This window comes from Fusarium phalaenopsidis (genome assembly GCF_050370095.1).
Source record: "Fusarium phalaenopsidis strain FUZ10S chromosome Unknown contig_32304, whole genome shotgun sequence".
NCBI classification, from domain to species: domain Eukaryota; kingdom Fungi; phylum Ascomycota; class Sordariomycetes; order Hypocreales; family Nectriaceae; genus Fusarium; species Fusarium phalaenopsidis.
In genome coordinates this window covers 621,795-643,849 of record NW_028145404.1, presented here as the reverse complement: position 1 = coordinate 643,849, position 22,055 = coordinate 621,795, and the positions used below count along the sequence as shown (strand labels likewise).

Genomic DNA, 22,055 nt, shown 5'->3' with positions numbered 1-22,055 from the left:
TGACCGGAGACTCTTCGATTTCGGAGAAATATATGGTGTTTTAAACACTGTTCAGGGTCTTCAAAGTGCTGGGAAAGGTTATGGAGGGCTTGTGATAGTTGCAGCTCCGACAGCGTCTGGTTGGTATCAAGCTGAGCGCTGGTGTGCATGGAGTAGAAATCTAGACCAATGTTAAGGCGTAACATAATTAAGGGGGATTCTTGAGTTCTCACTCTCGACTCTTGCTATCAAGTCATTGATCGTAATGCCTGATGACTCGAAAAGGCGAGTGAAGGTGTTCAGCTTCTTGTCAATCTCCCTGGTCGAGACTTCTAATCTCGACACAGAACAGATCAGACCATCCATCTGGCGTTTTCCATCACTTTCGCAGGCTTGAAGAGCCTTGATGATCTCGTTAAGCTTGCTAGTATGGGTGGTGTGCATGACTCGAATCTCAGTTTGAGCTCCCACGTCCGCTAGCTCGTTGATGGTGTTGGTGCAGTCCGTAATCCGTTCAAGTAGATCCTTGTACTGGATCTCATGAGGACGAGTAAAGCTGTGGTATGCATGGCGGAGTTTAGATTCATTACACCATGAGTGAGCGATTAGGAGGAAGTCGAGAACTACGGCGTAAAGGCTTTCAACCGCGAGGTGTATGTGCTTGGTTGGGTAAAGCATGGAAAGAATCTCGACGCGTGGAAGACGCTGTGCAACTTCAAGGAGAGAATTTGACAGTAGTTTAAGAGTTTCGGCATGGTTTACCGCACTCTAGCCCAGGCATCAGCTTGTGGAGTCGCGTAATCGGTCTGTCAACTTGCCATGAACAATAGCTTCATAGTACCCCAGACCAAGGCAACGTATTCTGGATGGTGCTGTACGAAGATATCAAGCACTTGGCTGTAATGACATATGGTTTCAGAAAACTTCTGAAGCCATTTTCTTGACTTCGATTGTTCCGTTTTGGCCTTGTACTTGGCCATTTCGCAGGCCACAGCTTCTTGAACATCTTTAAGGGATGATGACCTTTGCAGAAGCTCTTTCTCTTGCTCGGTTAAACTATTGCTCTGCTCAAAGTGCTTTTTTGCAGATTCAAAGGCGACCTTTGCGATGCCCGCCCCATCTACGGGCACAAGTTAGGTCGTGTCGATATGTGCAGTCCAAATCACTCTTACCTTGGCCGTCACTTTTATGCCATCTAACGAAAGAAGAGCTCGAGTCCATTTATACTTGAAGAGATTAGTTTAGTAGATCTGGTAGACATATGAGAGCTCGTCAGGTGTTGTTGTCCGCAAGTCGAGGCCGCTCTGACACATTAGAGAGGAGAACAATGCAGGCTGAGCAGCGACGCGATTGTTAGTGGCCAAGTAAGATGAATGTGCAAAACAATACGTTAAACTCTGGGCCAATCATGACGTGAATCCTTGTTGGGCATATGAGGGGGGGACCTAGGGTTTTTTCGTGCCCAGCCTGATCTGCCACAGATGCATGCTTCTCGCCACGCACAGGTGTAGACTGGCTTCTTCACCGAGACATGAAACGAACTCGAAACCTGAGGCTCCTCTATCTACAAGAATGTACTGGCTTTTAGGAGACCAGTGCAAAAATCGTTGACAGAGTTGTTAGTTGGTTCCTCCCGTCCAAACCGCGAGGACTCGTCCCTTGTCACTGGGACAATGGGCCACGAAAGCTGCCCAGATTGGAAACTGATGATCAAATTGAAGGTTTTTAGAATCCGTTCGCAACTTTAAAGGAGTATCCAAGAAGAGAACCCCGATTCGACCGCTTCGATCGAGCCGAAGAGCCAACCTCCGCCTCGACATATGTCTTCGATGCCAGATCGAGCCGAATACCTTGAGCAAGCGGATTCTGGGCAGCCCAATTACAGCGGTATTCTTGTCGATCCTAATAGTCCAGGCCTTTTTTATGAGAGGGCGCAAGAGGAAGAGGAAGATCCAGTTCCAAATACAATCTCGGACGACGCCATTACAACAAGCACGACGAGCAAGCTTCTTGCAATAGCGAGCGATCACCTCGGCAAAAAAGGCACGCTCCCCTTTTCATATTTCTAGGCCTTTTAGAATTCTAAAACTTACCATCCTAGGCTCCCATTTTACAAACCGCTCTATTTTCAACACCCTAGGAAACGGGCGCTCCAGCATGGTGAGGTTGCTGACCCCCTTGGACACGAAAAATCTCCAAGCACCTATTGGACGTTCGCTTACATCTTTCCTCTAGATGTCACCCGTAAAGAGCCCATCAAGGAGGGCACATTCACCCCATGAAGACAAATTCTTCAGAGATATGGTGGTCAATGAAATGAGAGAACGAATACAGCAACTAGAAGTCGAAAATAGCCAGCTACGTGCAAAGCCAACCGACCACGATGCCATCAACGTCCAAGAATTCCACGTCTTGCAAAGTGAAGATGCTGGCAGTACTACTTACTTATCCGAGCCCAGCTGGGAGGTTCATGGCAAGGAGATTTTCCTCAAGAGTCAATTCCCCGTCCCAGATCCGATTGGATATGCTCAGCATCACAACACGTCATTCATCATTTGCAGAGGCTACGACTTTCTCCGGCAGCAATCGGCTGTGAAAGCAGCCTTCGAGGCTAAAAAGGCGCTGGATAAGCCCAAGTTTAATACCCAAAATGTGGTCCTGATATCGAGAGAGATGGTCGAGGCCATGGAGGCCTTTTTTGCGCAAACACCCTCTTTCAATGACGCACCAAAAGTAGTCGAGTTGGTAACTATGGAACCTCCTTATACATGGTGGTACCACCGCCGAAAGTCTCACAACACCCAGAGCTTACCGAAGCGCCAGGCACGGCTCGTCATGGCGCTCGTGGACTGGATCGAGACGAGCTATGCGCCACAATTTGACGCAATCGATGATCAACTGAGAAGAGGTCGTGTATCTCGCCTTTCCATGCCGTTTCTCTTACGCCCGGGAGACGTCTTCGTTTCGAGCGAGGATGATGTTCCCAGGGGCCAGATCATGTTACCCAATCCTCAGGCTGTGTGTGACGAGGGTGATGAAGGAGGTGCATCAGAGACGTCAGTTTCATGGTGCATTTTTTGCAAGTCGCTTGAATACTCCGGAGAATTTGATTGGATCAAGAAAGAAGTCAAAGTCGTTCTCAAAACCGAACACCCAGATGAGGAAGTGGATATAACAACTTTGGGCATCATGCCCCTCAAGTATGTTACCCATGACGTGCAAGAGAAGTTGGCCCGACGAGGGGAAACTTGGTGGAAGCTGCGAAACAAGCAACTTGTCTCGTACGAAGGGATACTTTTGAATGAGACTCAAGCAGTACGTGGGCATTTAGAGCTTGGGGACTCACGCATTGCTAAATCAGAACTAGGGACAAAGGTTCATGATCGATTTCGACACGTACCGTGAACTTCATCCGTCCAGCGGCTACGCCTTTCACAAAAGAGACCCTTCCAGAATGGGCAAATACTCGCCAAAAGTCGACCAAGTTCCGCAAACCCCCGAGATTTATTCGTTCCCAACAAAGGTTCCTGGCTTTGACCTGCGACGCAAAAAATGGGGTAAGCTCCCTCTACCTGAACAGAACCACGGTATTCCTTTGCTAATTGTTAATAGTTGACCTCCAGGTGGATCAAATTCGAGACGTCGTCTGGAATGACAAGGCATTTAAAAACCTTGTGGCCGATGAAGACATGAAAGAACTGATCCTTGCGTTGGTGACTAACCAACCGGAGACAGAAAAGGGAACAGATCTCATTAATAACAAGGGGAATGGTCTCATTATGCTTCTACATGGCTCACCTGGTACTGGGAAAACCTTCACGGCTGAGTCAGTCGCCGAGATAGCGAGGAAACCTCTCTACCCTGTGACTTGTGGTGACATTGGTACTGAACCTGAGAGGGTAGAGAAGTATCTACAATCCGTCTTCCACTTGGGAAAGATATGGGACTGCGTTGTGCTTCTAGATGAGGCAGAGGTCTTTCTTGAACAGCGCTCACTCCAGGATCTCAAGCGCAATGCCCTCGTGTCAGTCTTCCTGCGCGCCCTCGAGTACTATGAGGGCATACTTATCCTCACCACCAACCGCGTCGGTACTTTTGATGAGGCATTCAAGTCGCGCATCCAGTTGGCACTGCGCTACGAGAAGCTTCAGGGCTCCCAGAGGAAGCAAATTTGGCGAAACTTCTTGGAAAGATTGAAGGAGATTGGGGAGGAGGACAAGATCGACTTTGACGACATCGTGCTGAACCTCGACGAACTAGCGCGGTATCCGATGAACGGTCGGCAGATTCGCAACTCGATCACGACGGCGCGGCAGCTAGCAAAGTACAGGGGAAAGATGATGACGTTCTCGCATTTGAAGAGGGCCATTAAGATCGCAGACAAGTTTGATAGGTATATAGCTGATGTCCAGGAGGGTGATCTTGATGGATGTGGTGGGAGAGGAGAAGATGGGCGGTACTCGCCTGAGTATCTTGCTCGAGTCGATCAGTTACGATGACAAGGGGTTGTGATCATGCTCACTGTCGGGGATTCAAGTAGTTAGGTTACTTTGCAGTGAAAAGTTTTATTTGCTGGCGCTTCTGCAGTCACTTTCTCACTAGCGATGTCGTCGGCTTTTTCTATTACAGTGTATCATGGCTTGCATAGCTAGCAGAGGTTAGGAAACATTTGCAACCAAGCTTGTCTTAAGGATGCCCAGACAGTATATGCCTCAGGCTCCAAACACACTCGACAGCAATGTACACCCTCGTGGCTGCATAAAGCAAATCCGCTGTGGTAAGGATATCCCTACGAGGCCTACATGTAACTCATGGGTGTCCGAAAACCAAGGGGATAAGAGAGTGGCCATGGAGCGGCACCATTCTATAAATGCAGCGAACCGCAGATGACCGATAAGCCCACCCAGATGACTGGGAGCCTGATGGAATTGACAAAAAGGGATACTTCTAGAGAATGGGAGCTCTCGCCTCGCTCAAATGTCTCGGAGGTCCTACTAGTAACCTCGATGAGCAACTGAAGGGTAAATTTACCCAATATGGCCTCACATTGCCTAAAAGACTCGGGTGTGATTGTGAAACCAATGTTAGTCTCGTGCGGCGAGGACACGGCCCAAAGTGTGGTTGATACATTCACCATGCTTGGCTGAAGAGAAGGCGGGGGGTCCCAATACCGAAGAAGAAAGCAAATGAAAACGAATTTAGTTTTTGTACCAAAATTAAGAGTGTGTTAGGCCTTAAGTTGCAGAGGCTTGGTGTCTTAACATACCAAACTGGGCCACCAATCTGAGCCCAGGACCTCCCATCCTGCAGCCAGCTGCATGGCAAGGTGGTATTCAGCACGGCTAACGAAAATTAACGGACTAGTGGCAAGCACATTTACTCCATGGGTTAGGCATGTATTCATATCGTGGATGCTTCACCCTGATGGCTCTTGGCTCTGCGTAGTAACTTAGTCCTGGTGTCTACGAGATGAACTTGGCTGGCGTTGTGGCTTGTTGCATCAGGACCAGCAAATGCGTGACAGTTTTCAAGAAACTTATAAGTATAGAAAGAGAGCCAAGATGCCTTGGGGCCTCGTTTGGCGTAAGGCTCATGCGCGTGGCGTAGAGAGAGATGGGTCCTGCCTGGACGACTTTTACATCTCACAATTGAGGCAGGGGAAAACAGGCCTCTGTACAGATACTCTGTTCGGATGAGTTCATTGAGTAAGCAATAAATCAAGCATATTGATAGATTTACCGGATTGGCTTCATTACTCCCTTACCAACGTCACACTAATACGCTACCATGGCATTCAGCCCGTCCAACTCTCGCTGCCAGCAACGATGCTGGCTAATAGCATACACAAACTGCTCCAAGAAACCCTTTGCATTCCTTGCAACACTAACAATCTCCTTCAGACTCTCGGGACGCGCGTTTCTGAGCGTCACAACTCCATAACTCTCCACCACATTACCATTATCTGCCTCTGAGAGGGAAACCTCGGGGAGTTGGATAGCATTCTCAATCAACTGGACACCTTCACCCGTGCCGCCAATTGCTTTGAGATGACCAAAGGCTTCGCGGATGTAGTACCGGGCACGACCGATCTTGGCGAGTGTTTGGATAGATCTTTCGCCGCCGGGGATGAATAGAGCGTCAAACATTGTGCTTCGCTGACCTTCGAGGTGGTGATCAGGAACGATGCCCTTGGAGGAGTCTGGGTTCTCGTCGGCTGAGAAAATTGCTGAGCGGCGCGGTGCGATGACAAGAGGGATGGCTTTTTGGGCCTTGATGGCCCCATACACGGCATTAAAGGCGATGGGGTCGTAGCCGTCTGCGATGATGATTCCGACACGGCGGGTGGCGATCGTAGGGGTCTCAGGGAGGAAATCCATCTGACTGAGATTCTTGGCTGTCTTTCCAGGGTTTGTTTTACCTCCTTCTGGCTTCTTGCCTCCAACCATGTCAGCGACAAGCTCTGCAAGAACTCCGTCAATCTCTGATAGTCGCTGGGTGAGTCTCTCATAGACAATGGGCTCGTCGCAGTGATCCAGTTCAAACGAGAAGGCTGCCCGAAGATGCGCTCTCTCTGGCTCAGAGAGCGAGTTATAGAACAGCTGGGCTTGAGACGTGTGGTCCTTGAACTTGGCGCTCAGTGCTCGCTCCTTGATCCCCTGGACCTTTTGCGGATAGTCGATATAACCACCTTCTTCCTTGGTAGCTGCCGGCTGGTAGCCATATCTGTTTGGCCAATAATTGACCTTGCCCTTGGCAATTGTATGTCGCATAGCACCGTCGCGGTTAAAGTTCATGACAGGGCATACTGGCCTGTTGATGGGCAACTCCTGCCAGTTGATGCCAAGTCTGCTGAGTTGAGTATCTGAGTAGGAAAAGTTGCGGCCCTGAAGAAGAGGGTCGTCGGAGAAGCCGATGCCAGGAACGACGTGACTGGTGCAAAAAGCAACCTGCTCGGTCTGGGTAAAGTACTCATCGACGTTGCGGTTGAGCTCCAGCTCGCCGATGTAGCGGACAGGGATGAGGTTCTCGGGCCAGACCTTGGTGGCATCGAGAATGTCAAAGTCAAAGTCGTGCTCTTTGGACTCGGGGATGGTCTGGATGCCAAACTTCCACTTGGGGTACGCTCCATTCTCAATAGCCTCCCAGAGATCCTTGCGATGGAAATCTGGATCCTGGCCTGCGAGCTTCAGAGCCTCATCCCAGACGAGAGAGTGGACGCCCAGCTCAGGAGTAAAGTGGAACTTGACAAAGTGCTTCTCGCCCTTTGCGTTGATGAGTGTGTAGGTGTTGACGCCGAATCCTTGCATCATACGAAAAGAGCGAGGGATGGCTCGGTCGGACATGGTCCAGAAGTACATGTGCGTCGCCTCGGAGTGCATGTATACAAAGTCCCAGAAGTTGTTATGTGCCGACTGTCCTTGGGGCACTTCATTATGCGGCTCAGGCTTTCCAGCATGAATCAAGTCCGGAAACTTGATAGCATCTTGTATGAAGAAGACGGGGATATTGTTGCCCACAATGTCCCAATTTCCCTCAGGGGTGTAGAACTTGACGGCGAAGCCGCGGACATCGCGGACTGTGTCTGCAGAGCCTCGGCTGCCGAGCACGGTGGAGAAGCGGACAAAGAGGGGCGTCTCGCGAGAGGTGTCGGTGAGGATGCCGGCGTCGGTCACGTCTTCGGCCGACTCGTGGAGTCTAAAGGTGCCGAAAGCGCCGGCGCCACGGGCGTGGACAACTCGCTCGGGGATACGTTCATGATCAAAACGATGGATCTAACACGCCCTGATAAGTCTTTGTTCGAGGGTTGGTAATATTATCAGAACCATACCTTTTCTCGACCAAATGTGTCTTCCAAGAGCATAGGCCCTGTCTGATCCTCCCTATTCGCGCGCAACCAGTTGTCGGTGTTGCTCTGCTTGGTGCCAAAGTCGGAAGTAATCCTCGACTTTTCGTCAGGCTGGACCATGGTGGTCTTGAGCTGATCGATCTTGTCACTCTTGGAACCCATGACTGCGTGCTTGATAGTCCCAATTATTTGCTCGGACATTTCGTATCGCGAACTCAGGGTATCGGGGCATGTGTGAAGACAATACTCTTATCCAGGGCGTCCTGGCCAACGCTCATCTTATACGACTCCGGGCCTTGTCCAAAGGCACGTTCATTTTACGTCACAACTGCGTTCATTCCTCAATCGTGAGCGGGGAAATGCCACCACAAGGGAGGTTTGGCCACAGAAGTGGTTAAAGCAACTAAATCGTCATTACTTGTCAGGAGGAATTCCTCCGATAGCGATTGGCCTATTAAGGGCGTGTCATTTACAACTAGGCATTGTGGCACTGTGGACAATGCTTCTCTGAGAGATGTGATCGTCGTCTGCCAGGTTACACCGGCCTCAGTCACGGAGAATTGCTCCGGAAGGATGGATGCCATCTTTCCTGGGGGCTGGCGAATCGGCCGGGGCCCGTTTGTAATGTCTTGATGTGGAATCTCGAATCTTCAATGACAGCTACAGTTCAAGCCATTGCAGGAGACTTGTTTAGCTGCTTCGTAGCCGCCTTCCATGGAGCTTCCAGAAGCCGGTGTGTTCAACGCCTCCCGCCCCGAGTGACATTATCATCTCGAAGCACTGATCTTAGAGAAAGTCATGGAGAACGAAGTAGATATTTTTCATCTTTTGTCTCTTTTATTCCTTCTTTTGTTTATTCGCTGCAGTACGGCTTTGATTGTCAAGATATTTTTTTACATGGGGCGTTTGTCAAAGCGACGTCATCGACGTCATTGATATAACATCATTTCATGCTTGGTTTGTCGTCACAATCAAGTTGGCCCAGCCTAGCCTATTCAACCCTTGATATTTTTTCAACCTGTAGATCCTCAGACACACACTCTTTTACTCTGTTTTGGCTCTGTGCACATCGTCTCACTTCGCTTGCGATACCGCAATACCTTCAAACTTGAGCTTCGAACAAGATGCCCGGCGAAGTCATTGACAGACCCAACCCGGCGCCGCTCGAGAGCCGGTTGCCATATGAGACCCTGGAGCTTGCGGCGAGGCCGCCAAAGAAGGTCCTGGACAAGAGTGTTGCGCAGTCCCTGAAAGACTTTCAACAAGCAGCATGCTATCTTGCTGGGTGTATGGTGAGCCACCCTCGAATGGGAGAAACTGGCTGACACCCATCAAATAGCCATGATATTCCTCCGGGACAATATCTTACTCGAGAGAGACTTGCGATTAGAAGATATCAAGCCACGGCTGTTGGGTGCGTAGCTCACTACCTCTACACTCAACCACGCTTGGCTAACCACCACAGGTCACTGGGGAACATGTCCTGGCCTCATCCTCGTATGGTCTCACCTCAATCTATTAATCCGTAATCATGACTTGGACATGATTTATGTTATTGGGCCCGGCCATGGCGCTCCAGCCGCTCTGGCATCCCTATGGCTTGAGGGCTCCTTGGAGCGATTCTTTCCTCAGAAGTATGGTGTTAGCAAAGATGGTCTACGAAACCTCATCACAGGCTTCTCTGTTCCCGGAGGTTTTCCCAGGTGAGACAATAATTTTTCAGGGCAACATGTCTTGCTAATGTAGCCATCAGTCATATCAACTCTGAAACCCCGGGATCCATCCACGAGGGTGGTGAGCTTGGCTATGCCCTAGCAGTGTCGTTCGGTGCAGTCATGGACAACCCTGACCTCATTGTTACATGTGTTATTGGCGACGGTGAGGCTGAGAGCGGCCCAACCGCAGCGCAAGTTCAGCTATCCAAGACAGAAGATCAAATTCCTAATTTGCTCACAGCGCCTGGCATTCCATCAAGTACATAGATCCCGCAGAGTCGGGAGCGGTCATCCCCATCCTCCATGCCAATGGGTTCAAAATCAGTGAGCGCACCATCTTTGGCTGCATGGACAACAGGGAACTTGTCAGCTTGTTCTCTGGCTACGGATATCAGCCGGCCATCGTTGAGACTTTGAATGAGATCGACGTCGAACTTGCGAGCGCTTTAGAATGGGCCATCAGCGAGATCAGGAGCACTCAGAGAGCTGCGCGAGAGGGCAAGCCGATTGCGAAACCGCGATGGCCTATGATTATCCTTCGAACCCCCAAGGGCTGGACGGGCCCCAAGAAGGTTGACAATGACATCATTGAAGGCTCATTCCACGCTCACCAGATCCCCATTCCCAACGCCAACAAGGATGAGAAGCACCTAAAGATTTTGCAGGACTGGCTCCAGACCTACGACGCAGGTCGGTTGCTCAAGGACGGGAAACCTACCAGGAGCATCTTGGAGATCATGCCCCAGAAGGATGAAAAGAGGCTCGGACAGCTTAAGCAGACGTACGACCCGCACAAGGCCCTCAAACTCCCTGATTGGGAGCCGTTTTCTGTGGAAACGTCTCAGCAGAGCAGCTGCATGCAGCAGACGGGCAAGTTCCTGGACAAGGTCATTACCGAGAACCCCAAGAGCTTCCGTATTTTCTCTCCTGATGAGCTGGAGAGCAATAAGCTCAGTGCAGTTCTCGAGCATACAGGTCGAAACTTCCAATGGGACGAGTACTCACGGGCTCAAGGTGGTCGGGTCATCGAAATCCTCTCTGAGCATTGCTGCCAGGGATGGATGCAGGTAAGCAGAGCCATTGCACGTCGGGCGAGATAAAAGCTAACTCCCAGCAGGGCTACACTCTCACGGGTCGGACTGCGCTATTCCCCAGCTATGAGTCCTTCCTGGGCATCATACACACCATGATGGTCCAGTATTCCAAGTTCAACAAGGTTGCAGGCGAGGTGGAATGGAGAGGCCCCCTCAGTTCCATCAACTATATTGAGTCCAGCACCTGGGCCCGCCAGGAGCACAACGGATTCTCGCATCAGAACCCATCCTTCATCGGAGCCGTGCTGAATCTCAAGGCCGAGGCCGCGCGGGTGTATCTGCCTCCCGACGCCAACTGCTTCCTCAGTACCATCCATCACTGCCTGAAGTCCAAGAACTATGTCAACCTCATGATCGGCTCCAAGCAGCCGACGGCTGTCTACCTTTCGCCTTCTGACGCTGCGGAGCATTGCAGAAAGGGTGCGGGAGTCTGGAAGTTTGCATCTACTGAGGGTGGAAAGGACCCTGACGTTGTGCTTGTTGGGATCGGTGTCGAGGTGACCTTTGAGGTTGTTAAGGCCGCCGAGATGCTCCGACAGCTACTTCCAGACCTGCGAGTCCGTGTTATCAACGTAACGGATCTCATGGTGCTTGCTTCTGAATCTCGCCATCCACACGCGCTCAGCCGAGTCGAATTTCTAGACATGTTCACCGAGGACAAGGCTGTGTGTTTCAACTATCACGGCTACGCTGCGGAGCTCCAGGGCCTTCTCTTCGGTCGTCCTGGTTTGCACCGCATGACAGTTGAAGGATACAAAGAAGAGGGAACCACCACGACGCCGTTCGACATGATGTTGGTTAACTGGGTGAGCAGGTTTGATGTGGCGAAGCGAGCGCTGAGAGGTGCCGCCGAGTACAAGGACGAGATCAAGAAGAAACTAGACGGCGTGTTGAAGAAGATTGATACAAGAGTTGAAGAAGTCAAGGCGTATATTAGAGATGAGGGCACCGGTGAGTTTTACACACATTTTTTCCATGTTTCTCGGTATTAACGGATTTGCAGACCCAGACGAGTTGTATGATATGCCCGACTTCTAAGAGGATCTGCAGACTGTATACGGGGAACACAGGCGATTGCAATTTAGTATGAGAAACCGGGCGTAAAAGGTTGCGGCTGAGTTCAGCTCCGGTGCACGCATTGGTATAGGGATACGAGATACGAGGCAGAATCACACCCAAGTAGCTGAGGGTTTGCGGTCTTTACTGAGCTTGTGGTTTTTCTATCATACTACGAGCTCATCCCAGATCCCATCATGTCCACACTCATCTGCGTTTGAGAAACGATTCGTTGGATGCACGCCTAGAAATAGAGGCACTTTTCTCAATATGGGAAGCATGGCGCAAATGGCCTCTTCATATTAAGCCTTAGATATCTGTGTCATTGCTGACAACGGTGCATTCGCTTAGAACCCTGTCGCCAGTTGTTTGGGATGTTCAAAGAGGCTTCCATATATGCCTTATGGGCGCTGTTGATTGAGCAGTAAAAGAAAGACCTATTTACTACCATTTTGCCATGGGTATTTGAATTGGTCTCTCTTCAAGTCCTCTGACTCTGGCAAGTCGCTCTCAAGCCTCAATATGAACCAGTCCAAAACATTGAAATGGTCTCATCTTCTTCAAAGTCGACGTTGCTTCACCCTTCTCAGTACGAGGCAGTTCACCACAGCGACACGCCGTCCGACACAAACCTGATACCAGATCAGCTGCCCCTCTCCCGCAATTCCCCATCCGAATCCTCCCCGCCACCAGTTCTGCGAGCTCACCGCAGCTTTTCCATCAAGTTAGAGATATATGGACCTAAATCTTTGATCCACATGGGTCCAGCATTGTCAACATCACTGCTTGTTATGTCAACGTCGCTGTGTGGCAAATACATCACGTCAACATTTCTGGGCTCGCCATTCAATCTGAGCCGGCTGGCGATTGGCGAAATAGAAGTGCTAGCGAAGCTATCCTCAATCAGTTCGGGGTCGGGGATCGATCATCAGATTTCAACCAGCGCGGTATTCAAAACTTGACACGGGCACTACTCTGCCCACAGGAGACGTCCCCGATGACGGCTGTACTAACCTCTTACTCAACAGAATTCTAAGTGACAGTTCGTCAAGTTTTATAGGATCATGGGCCTTGAGGGATGGCTTGAACTCGTTCCATTGTTTTGAGGACTGGTCGGTGCACGCAATTCATGCGGCGGTCTTTCAAGGCATCATCCAGGAAACACATGATCCGGCTCTCGCAGTACAGGTACTGATGGCTCGGCTATACCAAATGGCTTACTATGACCTGCTGCCATACTTTAACATCGAGCATTCAGTAACAACAATACATGCACCTAGTGCTCTCGTCCCAGCTCGGTGGACTGGGCTTGGTATCGTCCTTGGCCTCGTCTTCATGCACTTTGCACTACTCCTTGCTGCCACACTGCTTTTTGCAACTCAAACGAATGCATCTATGTTAGGAAATGCGTGGCAAACGGTTGCGCAGATGGTTCCACCCCAGACGAGAGAGATTGTCGAGTCCGCTGATCGGATGCGAGATGAGGGGGTCGACCAGTGGATAAGAGCAACGGATCGTGCCGAGGTGTGTCATATTTCAATTTCTGGCGAGAGGGAGAAGATAGAGGTCAATTGCTATGAGAGAAGATGAAGAACATGGCCTGTAGCTCAAGCAGTTGATAACAGACCGGATTAGCATGGCAACCAAGCGACCAGGGATAGGTACTTCCAGATGCATACTTCTAGAGAGCCAGTAGTCACGGTATAATCAGAGGAAGCTTGGCTTTTGGAGGAATTGGGAAATTCTGGATAGGGAATGAACTTTAGCATCGGGTCTTTCTCAGAATTGGAGTGTCAAACGTTGATCTTGACGACCCGGCCGTCCGGTAGTCTGGCCCGTTCCCGCTGCGGGGCTCCACACGGCGGGGCACGGGCCCGAGTGGGGTCTGTAGAAATGATCCCTGCCGGTGGTGCTATTCGGAACCAACAAGAACCAAGAGGTCTTTTGACTGAAGGCAAGAGGTCAAGTACGTTTGACTACTTTGTTAGCCATACTTCCTGGCCGCTTTATCATTCCAGCACCTTATCGTGAGAAACGTTTGAGAGCCCCCTTATAGCCCCAATATCATTGCCAAGCACTGGATGTAAGCCACAGGCCAATAAGTCGCGTAACATTTTAGCATCCTTCAGTGGGGTTCATCCTCTTAGTGTCAAATACGCGATACGATGACCTCAGGCCAGCTGGAAAACAATCGAAGCCGGGCACGAGGTATAAAGAGCAAGGTCCACCATGATCCATGAGTTGATTGGAAAGCTGGAGCTTCATCCAGGCCCCCTCGATCTCAATTGCCCAAACCTGTGTCAATTATTCTTACTGCCCTTCAATCCAATCTTAATCTCACACTGAGGTCCGCCGACTTCAAATAAATGCAAACAGTGAAGATGATTACAAGTCCTCGAAATCTGTTAACATTTCGCCTCCCCTCCACCAAGCGACTCATTTCATGGGCCGAATTCGGCTCCCCAAATGGACGTCCGATCATCTACCTTCATGGAACCCCTTCTTCTCGCCTCGAGTGCGCCGAATTTCACCAGGAGCTTCATGACTGCAATATCCGACTGATCGCCCCAGACCGACCAGGCTTTGGCCGGTCTGAGGTCCACCCCGGACGAACCATCGGAGGATATGCCAGCGATGTTCGGGCACTCGCGCAACAACTCAATCTTTCGGAATACGCAGTCATGGGTCAAAGTGGCGGTGGTCCGTATGCCCTGGCATGCGCCAGGTACATCCGTCCAGAGGAAGGTCTTCGAGCCGTAGCGGTCCTTGGGGGCTTGTCGCCTTTTGAGTCCGGATTCGAGGGTGCCCACTGGGCCACGGCTTTCAGCCTCAAAATGGCGAAGTGGACGCCTGGGCTACTTGGGTTCTTCCTTCGCCTCCCGATTCCGAGCCGGAAAGGCAACTTCACAGGCCCACTAGAAGAATGGGCTGTTGATCCATCAATGTTAACCGAGGCGGAAAAGACACAGCAAGCTTTCGTCAACACTATGAAAGGCCGAGAAAAGGAGATCATGAGCAAGCCAGGAGTTGTGCACCATCTCACCACAACCTTTGTCGAAGCAACAATCCAGGGAGTCGATGCTCACTTGTATGAGTCGAAATTGTTTGCGCAGGAGTGGGACTTCAACCTCCAGGATATCACGTTCGCATCGGAGAGCAAGAGACCTTTAATTATGTGGTATGGAACTGAGGATGTGAACACCACGGTTCACATGGGCAAATGGATTGCCGATAGGGTTGCTGGGTCGCAGCTTCGGGAGGTTCAGGGAGAGACGCACAATACGCTTGTGGTCAAGTTTGTTGACTATTGCGATGAGCTACTACAAATGGCTGAGAGATAGTATGGGGGTGTCAAAGCCATAAGACGGCCGCAAAAACGTGTGGATGTGTCTGGTTTGTAAGGATGGTATGGAACACGGGTTACGTCGCGGGCGCTTCTAGTTTGGAGTCTGCGTATTCTATAAACAACCGACCTCGTATTTTCTCTAGAATAATGAAATATTACCGTTTTCAACACCATCCCTAGTCAAAATAGGTAATTATTTAAGTCATGTTGCAAGAAGAGCATGCAGGTTATCTGGGTGCTTGACTACCACCCTAGACCTTGCTCCAGAGTTCTAAGGGTAGCTTGATTCAATTCGACCACTCAAAGCTCTTGCACCTATCTCTTCTTAATTTACCTAGGTACCGAGCGAGAAGACAAAGAAAAAGACAAAGGAAAGAACAAAGGAAAAAGAACGAAGGTGTCGAGTGTTTGCTGATGACGCTGAGGTAGCGCTTTCTACTCTCACCACACAAGCCGCTTTGGTGAAGTAAACCGCACTTCGAAACCGGCCCAAGATTTTCTCCCCAACATCAAACACACCACTGCTCAACATGGACGCCTTGGACACGATCCAACACATCAAAATCAAGGCCATCTTGACGGAACGAAACGATAATCATGTCAAAAAGGCGTCCCAATGCCTCGACTGTCCAGTCACTCTCGGATAAGCGCGTGATCTGCGGGATCGCGTCCTGCGACACCAATGGGTCTGCCCAGGTGACGTCAACCTTTTCGGTCAACACAAGGCTCTTTGAAAGCTCGAGGCCGGGAGAGTTGGCGAGATGGGACTGTCCTCTTTTGAAGCCGGTGCCGACAACCAAGACCCGCGGCCGCATTCCTTCATGGCTTTCGCTGCAGAGACGATCGACAGCGCGACGGGCAATTTCCGCGGGACGAGTGTGCATCTTCTCAGCCGCCGCTTGTAGAAGAGGGAAGCTGCTGTTGGAGAGCAGATACCACGGATTGACAGGGATACAGTGTCCTCCAACGCCAAGTCCGGGAGAGAAGGGCTGGTAGCCAAAGGGCTTGGTTGAAGCTGCCCGACACACCTCGTAGGGGTCAATGCCGTGCCCAAGGCAGGCATCTGCCATCTCGTTGGCATAGGCGATGCAGACCATACGCTGGCAGTTCTCATACAGCTTCATCATTTCGGCAACCTCTGGACGCGAGACCGGGACAACTTGATCGAAGCTTTGCGAATAGAGCTCAAGGATGGCGTCAAGTGAGCCTGGCACCACATCGTCAAGTCCCGAAACGATCTTTGGTATGGAGTGAGCCGGCGGCTCGGCACGACCAGGATCAACACGCTCTGGCGACATGCCGGCAAAGAATCCCCTTTCTTTGGCGAGAGGGCCAAGGAGCTCGCGTGTCATTCCGACAGCCACAGAACTCTCGAAGACCACGACCGCGCCTCGGCGGGCATAGAGGCCAACAGATGAAAGAGCGCTCCTGAGATATGAAGAGTCGATGGTCTTGTCAGGAAGCAACAGGGTTGGCACCGAGATGAGAAAGTGGGTGGCATCTGCAAGATCACATGCCTTGGAGGTGAACCTCACTCTGCTCTCGGTCGTTTGTTTCTGAGCTAGTTGCTGCGTTCGAGCCTCAGAGACATCGTACCCAAGCACATTGAAGTTCTTGGAAAAGACTCCAACAAGGTGCTCGCCGACATAGCCAACTCCAATGACAGCGACGAGAGGCTCCGTCGTCAGGTCGATTGACTCCGTCTCGGTAGGCTGAATACCTCCTTCTGTCTCTGAGACTTCGCTCGGGGGAGTGATGTCGTAGTATTTTCGCTTGGAGAGGTTCCGTGGTTGGGAGTCTTGCTCATGTGCGATCAGGGGAAGCCCCTGAGCTAGGAGGCTATGTGAAAGCAATTGGGCCATGCTGGTAACGATCGGAAAAGGTCTGCTAACGAATGAAAAAGCTACAAAACCGGAACATGCACTGGAAAGCTCCGGGGACTCCAGCTCAGATATGCGGACATGGACAAGTTGGCAAATTCTGGCTGCCGACGGAGATCGAGTGATTTGGTTCAACGATCGCAATATACTCCGAAGATGGGCAATACGACACGTACTCGCCAGCCCCCACGTAAGGCTCTCGTCGAGTAGTGTTCAACAAGTAAAACCAACATCTTCATCCCTGATGTCTTCAGAGCCTTCAGTCAGCATCTGCTAAGAAAACCAGGGCGTGCGGTTCGAGAGCATTCCCTCATCGACGTCATCCTACAAAGTGCATCCGCCTGCGCAGAAACGAGCTTCGTCCAGGTCTCAGCGAGTGATCAGGGGTATCCTATTGTGAGCCCAGCTGGAACCGCCACCTCGTACTTCTTCCACCTGTCGACGCTATAGCGGACTCTATTTTCCCCTTGGGTGCCTTCGTCAGTCGTGTATCCTGCGCAGAATGATTCGAGGCCAGAGACACGGCAGCTGGTCCTAAATGGGCGGCCCTGCATCACTATTGCATTTGACCGGATGAGCCGTTTCACAGCCCGGTTGTGCTGCACATCGTGGTCTGAATTAGAGACCGAAGCATTCTTCATTCTCATAACGACGCCTGGAACTTTGAGCTGAAAGTGAGCAGCTGGCACACCTTACAGAGGGAACGGAGCCTCTACTGTATACTTCTCGGACTGCTTTTGTGAAGAGAATACCATTGTTCGGAGATGCTATCCTAGGAGGAGGATGGCCCCCCCAATCAACATCTGTGAGAACTCAACCTAGTTGAGCTTATAACTCTATGACAGGGGTCTTTGAGCAAACATCCAGGAACCGCTTTGAACAAGGTTTTGGACCACCAAATCTAGCCGAACACCGTCACACGTCTGGGCAATATGACCATCGTATCGGTACTTCCACCTGCACCTATAGCCGCAATTTTTTCCAGCTCGCAAACTGCACGTGGAGAATTCAGTCTGGCCTTTGTGCGACAAGGAGACGAGAGACTCAGGAACAGCCCGTCAAGCGGGCGTTTTTGGCTCAGTGGCGTCCACCTATGTGGCAGGCCATCAGCCCTCCCGGAACTGGCTCAAGCCACAGCAAGAACACCAGATCCAGGGCAGGCCGCTCATCGGAGAGGAAATTGGTTGGCCCGTTTGATATGCAAGAGACAGTTACACACAGTCTTCATTGCATCGTCATTCCCAGTGGTGTGATGCCAATCCGAGACGACGCGTCGTCCCTGTTTCCGACTTGAGTCTTGAGTCGAAACGAGGAAGCTTTCTGCTGTTCTTATTCATATGACTGGTCGAAAAGCAAAGCCACGGCCTGCCAAGTCGATACACAAAGTCTTGATTGCGAATGAATGTTGTTGAACCTACTGGAACACGCATTGAGGCTCACTCAACCATCTTTTCCTGCAGGACGGGACTGGCAAGAATCTAGGTGAGCTGAACACGAATCCTGACCATCAGCGACCTCGCCTGCATCAAAATGCATCATATTGGCGTCTAAATGGTCTTTAGTCCTATTGCGGAGAAGAAAAAGCCCGGAAACCGTCTCCCGGTACGCGTTGTCTCCGGCATAAGCCTCATGTTGCCGTTGAGCGGGCCGAAACGGCCGCCAGGCCACCCCTCGCGATTCTACCCCGAACCCGCCTTTGGCCAAGACCTGAGAGTCTCTGGCACGTTACCTGCAGGCAAGATTTCCGGATACATCTACTCCTTTGCAGCGGTTAATATCTTGGTGGAAGCTGCACCAGTCCTCGTCTTGGCAGTGGCGACGGGTCACTAGTCAGGGGCATGCCTGAGAAGCAGAGTTGAGAGGCAAGGAGACAGTTCCAAGAAAAGAATAAAATTACCGACGAGGGCCACATCCGACAATGGGCTGGAATATTGCTTGAGATGGCTGAAATTGCGGCCACTTCGCGGATCCTGATTACCCATCAGGGCGCCTTGGTGGGCATGCCCGCCCTGCGGGCTCAACACATTGGACCTACCTGGACGATATTTCTCGTGTTCATTGATGCAACGGGTTTCCGCGTTCCAATATACAGGCTCCCCTGATGTGGTTCTGCCCGACTTTGAGCGAGCTGCATGTAAGCTTGGTCGGGTAAATAAGTCGTGGTTCCGCTCCTGAAAGACGCTTGTGCTTCTACCCATCGCTCGTTCATGTTGTCACTCGTTTCTTTCTCCTACTGTTTTCCTCTCTGTTGAAAGTCGGAAACCATAGAGTCAGGATGAAGTCTGTCTTTTTCGCCACCCTCATTTCCCTGCTGCTCAATGCCGGGGTTGCCCTGGCTGGGCCAACTCTAGCTGTGGATAAGCTTCTGTCACCGAGATATGCTATGTTGCGAAAGCGTGCAGAATGTGGTCCTGGGATTGGATCGTGCGACGATGGATCCTGCTGTTCAGAGAGTGGCTTCTGCGGCACAACCGAAGAGTTTTGCGGTGGTTCAAGCTGCCAACTCGAATACAGTGACTCCTGTGATACTTTGTAAGTTTCGCCACAAAGACCTGATCTCAGATGAGCGGGAGGAAGTTATCCAGATGCAGCAATGCAGAGGTCTGCGGAGGAGGGTTGCCTGAATCATGGCTAACTGTCGGCTCAGCTTTGGGCCAGGTGGGAGCAACACGGAAGACATCCCTCGACCAAAGCTCGGGAACGTACCCTACGGTATGTACACTTGTTACTCCGATGCCACGACGCACCTCATGGCACAAGGCTGACAAGATCATGACAGGCAGTATCATCAGAACTTGCACGACCCCTGGTGTGATTGCTCTGACGTTTGATGATGGCCCGTACACCTACACCAACGAGATCTTGGACGTATTGGACGAGTATGATGTCAAGGCAACCTTCTTTGTTGCCGGCAACAACAGGGGAAAGGGGCACATCGACGACCCGTCCAACCCGTGGGCTGCCATGCTGAGACGCATGTATTCGGCAGGCCATCACATCGCTAGTCACACCTGGACTCATCGCAACCTCAACGAAGTTAATAGCACCATCAGACGAACGGAGATGATTTACAATGAGATGGCCTTGCGCAACATCTTTGGGTGGATCCCTACGTACATGCGGCCCCCCTACCTGGAGTGCATCTCTAGATCTGGGTGTCTCGACCTAATGGAAGAGCTTGGCTACCACGTCGTCAATAATAATATCGACACCAAGGACTATCAGTATGACAGTCCGGATCTGATCCAGCTTGCCAAGGACAGATACTCTGACGGCGTGTCCTCTGATTCGGACAACAATGGGTACATTGTGCTTGCCCATGATGTCCACGAGCTGACTGTCACCGAGTTGACTGCCTACATGATCGAGACAGCGCAGGATCGTGGATACAGACTAGTGACAGTAGGAGAGTGTCTTGGAGATCCCAAGGAGAACTGGTATCGAACTGCGCCCCGGGGCCGCGACTACACAGCTGTCCCTACTCACAAGCCGTCCTCTACCAAGACCTCGCAACCTACCTACACAGTTGAGCCCACGGGTGGCCTCAAGATTTCGCCCAACCAGACTTGTGGTGGCAATACGGGCTACATATGCCAAGGATCTCGATTCGGCAACTGTTGCTCCTGGTATGGTTACTGGTAAGTTGGTTCCTTTTCACTTTGGTGGAGTACTGATTCAGCCGCACCCCGAATAGCTGTATAGTATGCCTTTGCCAATTTTCTCGTTGCTAACGTTATGGTTTGTAAGCGGCTCGAGCGGCCCATACTGCGGAACTGGCTGCGACGCCGACTTTGGGTCGTGCAAGCCTCCCAGTGGTGAGATCCACGACACCACCAACGGCCTCTGCGGATCCAAGTTCAAGGCAACCTGCGCCAATTACGGATCTAAGAAGTGTTGCTCTCCGTACGGATTCTGGTAAGGCGTTCTCTCTTTCCGGGACAACACGAGGCTGACTTGGATGGTAGTGGCAGCAGTGACGAGCACTGCGGCAAGGGCTGCCAGGAGGGCTTTGGGAAGTGTTACTGAGAAGGGGTTAAGCATACCCGCGCCTGTGTAGTTGGGTTCTATTCTGTCATTTCCGAAGGAAATGCCTTTGGGATATTGTTTGTTTGAGTTTCCTTCGCCCCTCGTCAAGCCCTGTTTGGGGCTGAAGCAGCCCGAGATCTCTGGGTTGTTTCGGTAGTTAACTTCTATGTTTAATATTTTATTTCCTCCAGTAGCTTTATCTCCTATATACTCTTCATATATGGTCCTCATGCCCACTCTCTTCCTCTCCATCTCCCGTGATCATTCCATTCATAAACCTCGTCCCGCAAACTCACTCAATGCTTATTTGGGGATGTATCAGCCACGTAACCTGGTGTGAACGCTCAGTCAAGGTCACCACCCCAACAACTCTTGTCCAAGCACATCTCTCTCTTGCAGATTGGGCTTAAGGTTAAAACGCGCCATAAATGCGTGCCGTCCTTGGCCCCTCGTATGGGATATGCATGTGTGCCTCCGTATTCCCACATGCGTCGCAGCGTCCCAAATAGGCAGTGCTTGCAGAGAGTGTGAGAGAAGAAGAGGGTGTCTGCCTGCCAGAATAACCTCGCCATGGCTGTCTTGTTCACCCCACGAATATGCAGCCTCAGTCTTGATGTTTACTGGATGGGATGAAGAAAACAACGACCAATTACCAGGCCGCGCGCTCATATCGTCGGAGACGGCGTGTGAAGTGGAATCCGAGTGAGTTATTATGCAAGCTGGATGTGCTCCGAATTCCGAGCGTTACGCAGCATTTGCAACGTGTATTTTCGGGAGGATAACTGGGCCATGATGTCAGTGACGTTGTGCATCTTGAGGCCAGGACATGGGCTACGACCCTGTGTAACCGTGGCTTGAGACAGGCAACGGGCTCTTCGTTTCGTGGGTGGGGGAGAGTCCTCTTCTGTGTTGATCTTGACTCAAAGCGTCTCCTTCAGACCCCGGGTTGACTTCACGTCTCCGGGGATAACCTCCGTAGTTCACGACTGCTGTCAAGAAGGGCAGACGTACCGGTACTTTGACGACACGAACCCCCTGCGTAGACTACTGCAGGTCCTGGGATCATGGTCTCGGGGGTTGCGATGCAGACACGGCTTCTTTGTTACTTTGCCT

General features: G+C 51.2%; 6 protein-coding genes across 6 annotated transcripts; 4 read left to right on the top strand and 2 right to left on the bottom strand.

Moving 5' to 3' along the window:
• Window positions 1-3,168: 3,168 nt before the first annotated feature.
• LRP88_09523 (ATP-binding protein) lies at window positions 3,169-4,478 on the top strand (the record flags this gene model as incomplete). Its single annotated transcript, XM_083246008.1, has 3 exons — window positions 3,169-3,294; window positions 3,347-3,536; window positions 3,592-4,478. 3 exons carry the CDS (start codon window positions 3,169-3,171, stop codon window positions 4,476-4,478), a joined length of 1,203 nt encoding a protein of 400 aa, XP_083097121.1.
• A 1,275-nt stretch (window positions 4,479-5,753) lies between these two features.
• Window positions 5,754-8,026, bottom strand: LRP88_09522 (catalase catA; the record flags this gene model as incomplete). The annotated part of the gene is made up of 2 exons (XM_083246007.1): window positions 5,754-7,751; window positions 7,808-8,026. 2 exons carry the CDS (start codon window positions 8,024-8,026, stop codon window positions 5,754-5,756), a joined length of 2,217 nt encoding a protein of 738 aa, XP_083097120.1.
• A 923-nt stretch (window positions 8,027-8,949) lies between these two features.
• Window positions 8,950-11,672, top strand: LRP88_09521 (XFP N-terminal domain-containing protein; the record flags this gene model as incomplete). The annotated part of the gene is made up of 7 exons (XM_083246006.1): window positions 8,950-9,112; window positions 9,165-9,239; window positions 9,291-9,528; window positions 9,579-9,735; window positions 9,801-10,607; window positions 10,658-11,585; window positions 11,638-11,672. The coding sequence occupies 7 exons, from the start codon at window positions 8,950-8,952 to the stop codon at window positions 11,670-11,672; spliced, it is 2,403 nt and encodes an 800-aa protein (XP_083097119.1).
• A 2,399-nt stretch (window positions 11,673-14,071) lies between these two features.
• LRP88_09520 (alpha/beta fold hydrolase) lies at window positions 14,072-15,031 on the top strand (the record flags this gene model as incomplete). The annotated part of the gene is made up of 1 exon (XM_083246005.1): window positions 14,072-15,031. One exon carries the CDS (start codon window positions 14,072-14,074, stop codon window positions 15,029-15,031), a length of 960 nt encoding a protein of 319 aa, XP_083097118.1.
• A 514-nt stretch (window positions 15,032-15,545) lies between these two features.
• LRP88_09519 (nucleotide sugar dehydrogenase) lies at window positions 15,546-16,898 on the bottom strand (the record flags this gene model as incomplete). Its single annotated transcript, XM_083246004.1, has 1 exon — window positions 15,546-16,898. One exon carries the CDS (start codon window positions 16,896-16,898, stop codon window positions 15,546-15,548), a length of 1,353 nt encoding a protein of 450 aa, XP_083097117.1.
• A 2,293-nt stretch (window positions 16,899-19,191) lies between these two features.
• Window positions 19,192-20,942, top strand: LRP88_09518 (chitin deacetylase; the record flags this gene model as incomplete). Its single annotated transcript, XM_083246003.1, has 5 exons — window positions 19,192-19,448; window positions 19,564-19,628; window positions 19,696-20,554; window positions 20,664-20,831; window positions 20,882-20,942. The coding sequence occupies 5 exons, from the start codon at window positions 19,192-19,194 to the stop codon at window positions 20,940-20,942; spliced, it is 1,410 nt and encodes a 469-aa protein (XP_083097116.1).
• Between the last annotated feature and the right edge of the window lie 1,113 nt (window positions 20,943-22,055).